Source organism: Varanus komodoensis, unplaced genomic scaffold (genome assembly GCF_004798865.1).
Source record: "Varanus komodoensis strain SLA01 unplaced genomic scaffold, ASM479886v1 scaffold11, whole genome shotgun sequence".
Lineage (NCBI taxonomy): Eukaryota > Metazoa > Chordata > Lepidosauria > Squamata > Varanidae > Varanus > Varanus komodoensis.
The window spans coordinates 25,498,922-25,510,321 of NW_025335317.1; the positions used below are offsets into that span (position 1 = coordinate 25,498,922).

Below are 11,400 nucleotides of genomic sequence, written 5' to 3' on the forward strand. Positions count from 1 at the left end.
AATTTTGAACCAATCAGTGGTTCCATGTCCAGTTCTCAGTGTTGCTTCTTGACCCGCATATAGGTTTCTCAAGAGACAAATAAGATGGCCAGGTACTCCCATCTCTTTAAGAACTTGCCACAATTTGTTGTGATCCACACAATCAAAGGCTTTATGTAGCATAGTCAATGAAGCAGAAGCAGATGTTTTTCTGGAACTCCCTAGCTTTCTCCATGATCCAGCGTATGTTGGCAATTTGATCTCTCGTTCCTCTCCCTCTTCGAAATCCTACCTGTACTTCTGGTAGTTCTCGGTCCACATACTGCTGAAGCCTAGCTTGTAGGATTTTGAGCATAACTTTGCTAGCATGTGAAATGAGTGCAATGGTGCAGTAGTCTGAACATTCTTTGGCATTGCCCTTCTTTGGGACCGGAATGTAAACTGACCTTTTCCAATCCTGTGGCCACTGCTGAGTTTTCCAAATTTGCTGGCATATTGAGTGTAGCACTTTTACTGTATCGTCTTTTAAGATTTTGAATAGCTCAGCTGTAATACTGTCACCTCCACTAGCTTTGTTGTTGCTCAGACTTCCTAAGGCCCATTTGACTTCACATTCCGGGATGTCTGGCTCGAGGTCAGTGACCACCCCATTGTGGTTATCAGAGACGTTAAGCTCTTTCTTGTATAGTTCTTCTGTGTAATCCTGCCACCTCTTCTAAATCTCTTCTGCCTCTGTTAGGTCCCTGCCATTTTGGTCCTTTATCATGCCCATCTATGCATGAAATGTTCCCTTCATATCTCCAATTTTCTTGAAGAGATCTCTGGTCCTCCCTATTCTATTGTTCTCTTCTATTTCTTTGCACTGTTCATTTAAGAAGACATTCTCATCTCTTCTAGCTATTCTCTGGAATTCTGCATTCAATTGGTGTATCTTTCCTTTTCTCCCCTGCCTTTTGCTTCCCTTCTTTCCTCAGCTATTTGTACAGCTTCCTCAGACAGCCATTTTGCTTTCTTGCATTTCTTTTCCCTTGGGATGGTTTGTGTTGCTACCTCTTGTACAATGTTGTGAACCTCCATCCATAGTTCTTCAGTGGGTTGCCACAGTGGGTTGCCATTTCCTTCTCCAGTGGATCACATTTGGTCAGAACTCTCTGCTATGACCTGTCCATCTTGGGGGCTGCACGGCATAGCTCACAGCTTCATTGAGCCACATAAGCCCCTTCGCCACGACAAGGCAGTGATCCATGAAGGAGAAATGAAGCTAAGCAACCACTAATTAAAAGCCTTGCTTTCAAGCAACCTTACTCTCTAGTAATGTGTACCTGGACATAGTCTTAAGTGGCAATCTAAAACACACTTTCAAAGGTGTAAGTCCCATTGTACTCAGTGGGATCTATTTCTAAGTAAACTTTTACAGGATTACCCTGTTTGACACCTCAATATGCACATGTACAAACAATGAGGTTTCTATTCCCAACTGAAAATAATAACGGAGTATCTAAAGTGTAGATTCAAGCAGCTATAGTCTATGACTGCCCCTTCATGGCAAGAACAGGAAGAGGAATAGTGTACAGTTACTTCATGAGACCTATATATACTTAAGACTCTTGTTTAATACCACTTTGTAAAATGTGCAAGAATAAATATATACATCTATATTTCTTACAAGAAGTTGCAGAATCATTTCAGTTACCTTTTTCTCCACTTTTCCAACTCTACAACAACCTGTTTTAGGTGAAATGACTGAAATTTGCACATTAAGTGAAGTTGCACCATAAACAACTACAAAGGAAGTATGGCACTGGTATTTTTTCAACTCCTAACTATGCCTAGTATGGAATTTGCCCTTTTTGCAGCAGCCACACATGGGGTTGACATTTTTATAAAACTGTCCACCACAGCTCCAAGATTGTTTTCATGGTCAAGCATCACTAGCTCTGATCCCAGCAGCTTGTACCTGAGCTTTTTTTTCCTCAACAGAAATCACTTTACATTGCCTGCATTGAAGTACAACTGCCATTTTGATGCCCATTCTCTAGGTTGGGTGGTGCTCTTCACAATCTTTTTCTTTTGTTTAAACAATCCTAAATATTTGGTATCATCAGGAAACCTAGCTACTTCACTACTCACTCCTAATTCCAGATCATTTATGAATATGTTTAAAAGCATTGCAATACAAATTCCTTTGAGACCATGGAGTCTGCATTCTTGCACATGGAAGAATTTACCATTTATTCCTGCTCTCTGGTTTGTGTTCTTTAACCAGTTACTAATCCATAAAAGGATCTCTCCTTTTATTCCATGACTGCTTAGTTTGCTTAGGATTCTTTAGTGAGGAACTTTGTCAAAGGCCTTTTAGAAATCCCAGTAAAAAATGTATACCAGATCACCCCTCTCCACAGGTTTACAAACACTCTCAAATAATTCCAAAAGGTTAGTAAAACAGTACTTTGCACTGCACTTTGATTCTTTTTCAGCAGGGCTTGTCCATCTGTGTGCTTACTAGGTTTATGTTTAATAATGCTTTCAGCCATTTTACCTGGAACAGATGTAAAGCTAACCAGCCTGTAATTTCCCAGATCCCCTGGATCACTTTTTAATAATTGCATCACACTGGCCACTCTTCAGTCTTCAGATACAGAGGTTGATTTGGGGACATGTTACATATTTTTGTTAGTAGATCAAAAATTTGTATTTGACTTCTTTGAGAATTCTAGAATAGCTAACATATGGGCTTGGTAATTAATTAACTATCATTTGACAATAAGGTTGAGGGATTCATTTTTTGTCACCATTGTTTCCCTCAGATCTTCAGATTCCCTTCCAGAAAACATCAGTTCAGACACAGGTATCTTGTGCAGTGAAGACAGAAAAATAATTCAGTTTCTCTAAAATACCTTTATCCTCCTTTAGTACATCTTTAACTCCAATGTCATTCAATGCCCCAAGTCCTCCCTAGCTGGTTTCAAGTTTCTGACCATGATGTTATTAGCAACATGTTCCACAATACGCTGTTTGCATCTCTTATTGTCTGTTTGCATCTCCTCTGTGCAAGCTCGTACTCACTTTTGTTTACTTCATTTGGACAAGACTTATGTTACCTGAAGGAAACATACTTTTCTTTAATAGTTTTCTTTACACGGTTTGTTAACCATGTTGGTTACTTCTTGGACTTAGTACTACTGATCCTAACCTATGGCATAGATTGTAGCTGAGCTTCTATAATAGTAGTTTTGTATAATCAACAAATGGATACAGCAATTTTGACATATTTATTGTGCTGTTATCATTCCCTAATCATAGCATGAATCATAGCATGATGTCATAACTCTCCAGTTTCATTTCTGGTTTTACACAGCACTTTTGATTAGTTTTTAAGAGAAAGAGTAATGTGGCATTTTTGTAAAGTGAAACAAAATGCTTTTTGCACTTGTCTACTTGTGCTATTCCATCAGACCACAGTCTCATCTAAAGGTTATATAGAAGAAAAAACAGGAAGGAAATGCTGTTTGTGCAGTGCTTGGATCTCAATTATGCCACAAAACTAAAGTACTTACAGCACGTTGACAGTCTTGTATAGGATATTTTATATAACATGTTCTCTCTTTTTTCTTAGCTTTGTTTGCTAATGTAATAAATAGACATACTAAGTTAGATCTGATGCAAATTAAATCATAAGTAAAAAAATCTATCAAATTCAAGATGTATGTAAAATCTACATCCCTTTACCCACCACTAGCAGATTCTCCGTATCACTGAGAACATCTCGTCCACCAAGGAATGAGTGCTAGTGCTCAGGAGCTTCCTGATAGGTGGAAAAAAAAAAGAGGAGAGGTGGAATCATCATCCCAATGATCCTCCACAACCTCTATGTGACAGTCACTGATGGGGATGTTTGTGTGATGGTATTGTGTAATTATGTAAGCCACTATGTCAGCAGGATGCCCATACAAATGACAAAGTGTGCATACTCACAGGGAACTAAGGCACAATCTAACATAGTCACATCAACTTATATTGAATTAAAAGAAACTATCTCTGGAACACAGCCTTGCTGCAGAATTTGGAGTCTATCTTGTTTCCAACTTATGCTGCTTGCAGAAAACACCAATGCTTTCTGAGCAGGATTCAGGATTTTATTGTAAAATACCTACTTTCTACTTGTTTTAAATAGGAATGCAGTCAAACACACATTCTGCTTGGAAGCAGAATGTGGTGAAAAATGTGTTCAAACTTGGCTCACAGCACACCTTTGCTGTGAAAAAATAAATGAGGGGAAAAAACAAAAAAACAAAGGAGGCCAGCAGAGAATAGAGAAAGAGAACTTCTATGGATTGTTAAACTCATCAAACTCATACAGAAGGAAGGCTTCCCTCTGTAATCTCAGTGGCTTAGAATACCACATTTACCTGATAAGAGGCATACAGTTCTACTATTTGCAGATAGCTCCAGTGTCCACAGTATAATCAACCAATATTCACTGGCTAGTATTTTATATGGCATGTATTGTATGGCTATTTGCATTCCAGTGGCCATTTGATGTCATTTTTTTTCTTTCATATGCCCTCACAGCAGAACATTAAGCTGGATATTTCAGAGAGTTTCTTTTAACCCTTATCAGAGAAAATCCCAATAAGCTATGCATACAATTTAACTTGGTTAGGATAGACAGTATATTTCTACAGCTATTCCAAAGACGAGATATGCCTCATTTATAATATTACACTATGGGGGAAATGGGTTATTCTGTTCCTCCTATATTCCTAAAATAAAACTAAAGGTCAATCTTATGCCTATTTAGACTTTTTTCTTTCTAAACATGCATAGGACTGCATCCTACAGGATTAACGTTACATTATATAGAAATGTGCATTTGTATCACAGTGTGGTTTTAATAGACGACAGCTTTGAGTCTGGAATCCTGAGCAAAGAGGCAGCAAGGTGTCTTATATTTTTCTCTGATATATCACAGTTCTCTCTTCCAAGTTCTCTTCCCCTGTTACTTTTTCTCTTATAGAGGTCAAAATGCAGAAAGCATGAAAAATTTCCTTCACATGATGGAAAGCCAGAGCTGTTTCTTTCTGGGAGCAAATTAGGTGACTGCCTTAAGCACCAAATTCCGGGGGTAGTAAGCAACACCCCTAAGGTGGCAGAATTGGCTGCATGGTGGTGGCACCAGCCTCTAGTGCTGGTACTTCAGGCTCTCTCAGCTATAGATCTCTCTGCTTCGGCGTTCTCAGAACAAGGCACTGGCTTGCCAGCACTTGAGAGACACCAAGTACTGGAGAATTCCCAGAAAAACTAATTCTGAGGCGGCCTTGGAGCTAGGCATAGCACAGGCACAGCACAGGGAAGGCTTTCTGGGCAGTCCTACCGGCTGCTACCCTGCTACAGGAAAGACCACAGCAGAACTCCACAGTCCATGAGGCTCTCCAGAAACCTATATGGCTGCAAGTAGCTATATGTGGCACACATGCTTTGCATTCTTCTTCATGGTGAGGCATTCTGGGTGCTATGGCCTTGGAGATCACCTGTGTTTCCACAGCACCAGGGCCACCTCAGGCAGAACGCCTTGCTAGGAAGGAAGTTTCATGAAGAATGGGGTGGTTAGGTAGCAGCAGCCTTGGAATGAATTTGAAAGAATGCAGGATGGTGGTGGCTGGAAAGATGGGTTTTAAGAAGAGCTGAAAGTTGTCTCACTTTTTCCCATTCAAGTTCTACAACCCTACATTCTCTCAGTGTGGTAAAGGAGGGCAGCTGCCTATCCTAATTCTATTTATTAAAATATTTTGTACTACTTTTCTGAAATAGCTCAAAGCAGTTATTTATTCTGTATAACATTTCGAGTTGCACAACATCATGCCTATTTGCTGTCAATTACTGACGAGAGTAATAATAATTCTAGCAATGTACTTTAGCATAAGTGGAGGAAAAAGAAGCTTTCCAGCCTCAACAGCTTCCAGTCTAAATTTTGACAAAGGAGACAGGTGCAAAGAAGGAAGAAAACTTAGGAAGATGGAAAATGAGCAAACGATATTTAGGTCCTGCTGTAAACTGAGGAACTGCTTCAGCACAGCGACATCTGTGCTTTGCATCCCTCTACCCAGCAAGGTGCGTACAAAAGGGAATCTGCCCGGTGCTCACTGAGCGGATGACGTACAACGAGGCTAGTTCCGTTGCGAATCGTCTGCCAGAGAATCTCTGAATCGCGGCAACTACGGGGCGAGCGAGTGCGTAGTTCTCCTTCGCAGCGCCGGTTCCGCCCACCCACTCCGGCTACGGAGTTTTCGTAACCGCGTGGCCTCTCACGCACGCAGCCCCCACCACACCAACTGCATTTCTATTAACAAGGCGGCGTCGCTTTCTAGCCCTGGCCTGTAGGCGGCGTAGCGGCTCTGCGGGGTGGCCGTGGCCGTGGCAGGTGGCCGTGGCAGTCGGACAGCTTCGCCTGAGGCCCCTCCCTCGCCAGCCAGTGGAAAATGAACTAGTGGGGGCGGCGGCGCGCTGACGCGACCGCCACGTCTCGTCTCCCTTCCGCGCGGGGGTGTCTGAACCCCCGGCGGGGTAGCGCGCTGAGCAGCGCCTAGTGCCGCCGCCGCCGCCGCCTCCGTGCTTATTCTGGGGACGGCCTAACGAGGTCGTTGTTGCTCTGAGGCTGGCAGAGGGAGCCGCAGGGAGGCCGCTGGAGAGCGGAGGAAGGAGGCGGGCATCTTCTCGCTACTCGGCTGTGGGATTAGGGACCGGCCGCGACGGGTGGGGAGAGGGGGAGAGGAAGAGAGGAGGAGCGCCGTGCGGGGCATGCTTTTCCCGATTAACCCTATCAAGCGAAGCGGTGTGGGTCGCGGGTAGGAAGAAACTGCAGGCAGATTTTGAGCAGGGAGTATTAGGAAGACAGTGGCGGGTCCAGGATTGTTGTGGCTGTTTCCAAAGAGCCGGTTGCTACTTGCGGAATCTGCATCTTCGCGGGGGGGTAGTGGGGGCCGTGGGCCGTGCGTGCCTTGAGGCAGAGAGGTTGTTTGAGATAACCGCCGCTGTGCGGGGCGGAAGAGAGAAGAAGAGGAGGCGCGCCTTTTGGGGAGGGGGTTGAGAAGGGCCGAGGATGGCTGCTGGTTGACGGGGAGCAGCGCTGACAGAAAGCAATGTCCCTGCAAAGCCCGCCGCAGCCTTCCGCGGCGGCCACCCCAGAGCTTCTCCTGCCCGCCGCGGACGGCGGCAAGCTTTCTTTGCTGGGTCGCAAAATGAATGAGGACAGTTTGGATCCCCCGTCGGCGGAGGCGGTGGTGGGATCGGAGCAGGAAGAGGGGGTGGCGACTGCGGAGGAGGAGGAAGCGAAGGAAGGATCCAAGAAAGGAGGGAAAGACAGCGAGAAATCGCCTCCCCGTCTGACTGAATCTAGGACAGCTTCTGGGGTATGTACCAGCGCCTGCTTCTTTAACTGATGCTGGAAAGCTTAGTGCGTTAACCCAGCCGCCTTGCTGAGCTCACAAGGAGATGCTTGGCTGAATGACTCTTTTTTTTTCTTTTGGTTGGTTGGTTCTGTTTAAAAGCAGCTAAAGACCAAATCTTTCATACTGGTAACTGAAAGCAAGATACAAGACTTTTTCTTACTCTCTTCTCTATTCATCCACATAATATACAGGCGAATTGATTTCCCTGAAGTAGCAGCACCAGTTAAGTTACTGATCTGAAATACATTGGGCATTCATTGACTAAACTATCAGTAGAGATATTGAAACTTTATGTTAAAATTGTAATTGTCATTAAACTGTTTCTAATAGGATATCTGTCAAAACAACATTCCATTTTAAATTAAGGTTGAATTGTGAATATAACAGTAATATATTAATTCTAACATATATGCTTTTGTGTACTCATTTTCAGGGATTAATGTAGAAGAAATATTTTTAAGGTTTTGGAGGAAAGGGAGTAGCAGGAAAATTCTGGAAAGACTACCTTGCAGTAGTGCAACTAAGCAATTTTAGATAATGATTTTACAAGAACACAGCTGATCTTACACACATTTATTCAGAACAAAATCCCACTGTATTCAATAGGTAGTTTGCATAAAGATGCCTAATATAAGCCAGTAATGAATGAATTGCAATGTTCATCATCTCCTTCAATGGTTCGTCTTAATTAGCTGAATTAATTTCAAGAAATTTCCCTTCGGCATCCTCCTCATCCTTATATGAAAGAGTCAAGAGGTATACAGAACAAGGAGGCCCTGCCTCCTGGATTTACTGCAGCTTCCCCCACCTGCCTTCTAAGGTGATACAGTCCACAAAAGCTTTACCAGTTAATTCATCTCAGAGTATGCATTGACCCTTAGATTGCTGAATTCTGAGAGTGGTTGGTGGTCTGTATTTCTGGGATGATCAGTGTGGTTCATCACCAGTGTTTGAACAATATATCTTCAGATGGAATAGCATGCAGGTGTAGAGCAATTAGAAATCAGTAGCCTTGAAGAAAATCCAGTTTTAAGAATTTCAGCATCCATACCTATATAGAATGGAAAAGCATGTATCTTTTTTCTTCTGATGCCAGTGCAAAATATTTCATACCTTCAAACTGCAATATGAAAATACAGCTTCAGTTAGTGTGCCTTACCTCTGAGTAAGTGGGCATAAACATCTGAGAAAAAGGGGGGAAAGCAAATAATTTGGATTTCCTGCCAGTTCCTTCTGACCTTTACCAGCCAGCACTGTCTTGCTTCTCCTTGCAGAAACTGCCCACTTACAGCTGGAAGAGCAAACCTAGGAGGTTGCAGCTAGGGAGTGCTAGCTCCCATATTTTCTTTCCTGTTGGGTTCATTCTGGGAGGAAGAGAACAGCTCCATTTTCAGAGCAACAGCAGGCAGCCCAATCTGCTGCCCAGTGATCTTTCAGTGTAACCACTGCTTGTAACTAGAGCTTGGATTTTAAAGTGCATTTTGCCTATTTCCAAGCCGGAGCTACAAGTAGCTACCCAGAAGAAGGAAGAATCTAGGGTGGTTTATTTGGGGGCCCTCCTGGGTCACTGGGACTGCAGGGACTTGGACTTCTGCCTCAAGATCAGGTGCCTGAGATGTGTTGCTAACAGCACTGCTGCTAGCTGGGATGAATAAAGCGTGACAAAGACCATTACTGGAGGAGCAAGTATTTTATTATATACATTGTGCATAATTTTGCTGTGATGGAAAGCTTGGAGTCCAGATGGAGTAACAGGAAATATTTTCAGGGAGTGCTACCACTTGGAGAACATTGAGGGATCTAGTGCTATTACTCAGCAAGACATATTTGCATGTATTATGTATTAATACATAACATATTTTCTTAAATTTTATTTTTATTTAACATACATTTCTCAGCTATTATTTCTCCTACAGTTTAATAGCTCAAGTAACTGGATATTATATATTTGAAGAATGATAGTTTTTCAAGTCAATCAATGAATGAATTATTAAAATTACCTATCTACACAGTACATAGCTCATCAACTTTCTAATGATCTACTGATCCAAGTTGAATTAGAAGGGTGGATAGGTCTGGGATGTCTGAGCACATTTTAGTCTGTCTTGTTCTCTGAGCCAAGATTTGCCATGCATTAATGACATCCATACACAATCGAAGTGCCTAATTCTAAAAGACCAATTAAAACATCCACTGAGTAATGTTTTTTTTAAACCTTCTACATGTAACACATACACAGAAAATAAAGAAACAAAAACATCAATGGAGTGCCAGAAACTGTTGCTCAAGGAAGGGGCTGCCTTATTGTTTTGCATCGCTTGTTTTTCTTTAAAAGTTTACATGAGTATGATACCACACTTGGAAAACGTGGTGGGATGAGCTCACAGCATCTGAAAAAACAAAGCTTAAAAGTAGAAAAGAACATAAAGCAGAGCCATTCACCAAAAATATCATGAGTACTAACATTTAAGCAACTTTGTTCTATGTAGCAGTTATGATTACATACTTGACTGACGCAGGAGTGGGTAACTTCTAGATTGCTATGCCCATCAATCCTAGCAAATACAGATAATAGTGAGGGATCTTGGGAATTGAAGCCCAAAACATGGAGGGTCATGGGTTGTCCACCCTTGAGACTAATAGAATAAAATCTTAGATTAGCAATTTAAAAATATTGTGGTTTATAATTAGGAGCATGCCTCTTCTCTACAAGAAATGCCTTACAGTAGAGATGTGCAACCTTTTCAGCCCCAACAGACACATTGGATGTTTTCTGGGATGGTGAGGCAGCACTGGCACATGCAGATTTGCACATGCATATTTGCAAATATGCACACACAGAATTGCATCCAATTCATTCAGATTTATTCACATTGTCTTTGTTCTATATACATTCTGATACGTTCTGATATTAAAAGACTTTCTCAGTTTTATATGGAAGGGCAATTTATGCTGCATTCCTTTGGGACCAATCGATTAACACCCCCACCCCCAAGTCCTTGCACACATACAAACTTCCAAACAAGCCTCATTCCTGAAGCATCTTATGAAACAGATAAGAAACTGCAAGCCCTGCTTCTTGTAATCTTCCAAGATTGTGGTTCCTGTGACAGGAACAAAAGCCTGTCCCCACAGTGTATTTCTTCCCCATGCCTACCTCCGGCAGCATAGGTGAGGTGGGTTCTAAGGGAATGTAAGGCAGGACTTCGAAGAGCACTTGCTTCCTGCAAGCGGCATGTTTTGTGTTCTTGCCTTAAAAGATGGAAAGTCATTTGGCTCTTTGCATCAGTAGAGTGACAACTGTACCTGGCAAATCTAGCTGAGCACAACAGTGAGAGAGATCCTTTTCCAAAGACCTTCTGAGCTGATAGGCTCATGTGAAGAACATTTAAGAGGCTACTTTCCATATAGCTTTTCTACAACTAAAGGGATTTTCAGTTTGCATCTGAAAGAAAAGCAGCAGTGGATTAAAGTTACTAACTAGTCTCTCAGCTAATACTGAGCATCCTTTTTCTTCCTACAAAAACAACAGACTTTGCATTTTGAAAGTGTTACTTTTTAAAGGTTTACTTTAACAAACCTATGGGGATGTCTGTAACCCTCTGAACTTGGAAAATCATAGGCATTCTGTGCAGTTTGGGAAGAACATGGAGACAAACCAAATGATTTTGACTGACTAAAGGCAGCACTTTGGAGGAGAAGGGAAAGAGGCTGATGTGCCCCTAGGATACCTCATACCTTCATGGTGCTGGTCTTCTCTTCCCCCTTCTCTGCTCCCTTTACATCATCTACAAGAAGTAGCTGACATTATTCTTTTTGTATACGCTGGATCATGGAGAAAGCTAGGGAGTTCCAGAAAAACATCTACTTGTGCTTCATTGACTATGCTAAAGCCTTTGATTGTGTGGATCACAACAAATTGTGGCAAGTTCTTAAAGAGATGGGAGTACCTGACCATCTTATTTGTCTCTTG

The 11,400-nt window shown here is 42.2% G+C and overlaps 1 protein-coding gene across 4 annotated transcripts in view; it reads left to right on the forward strand.

The window, feature by feature from the left end:
* The first annotated feature begins 7,008 nt into the window (after positions 1 to 7,008).
* Positions 7,009 to 11,400, forward strand: part of HECTD2 (HECT domain E3 ubiquitin protein ligase 2) — an 85,285-nt gene continuing 80,893 nt past the window's right edge. For all 4 annotated transcript variants that reach the window (XR_006413785.1, XM_044420637.1, XM_044420636.1 and 1 more), the window contains exon 1: positions 7,009 to 7,388. Coding sequence is in view for 3 of the 4 variants with exons in the window: in XM_044420637.1 (XP_044276572.1) it covers positions 7,119 to 7,388 (270 nt within the window). In the remaining variant the exon portion in view is untranslated. The remainder of the gene's footprint in view (positions 7,389 to 11,400) is intronic.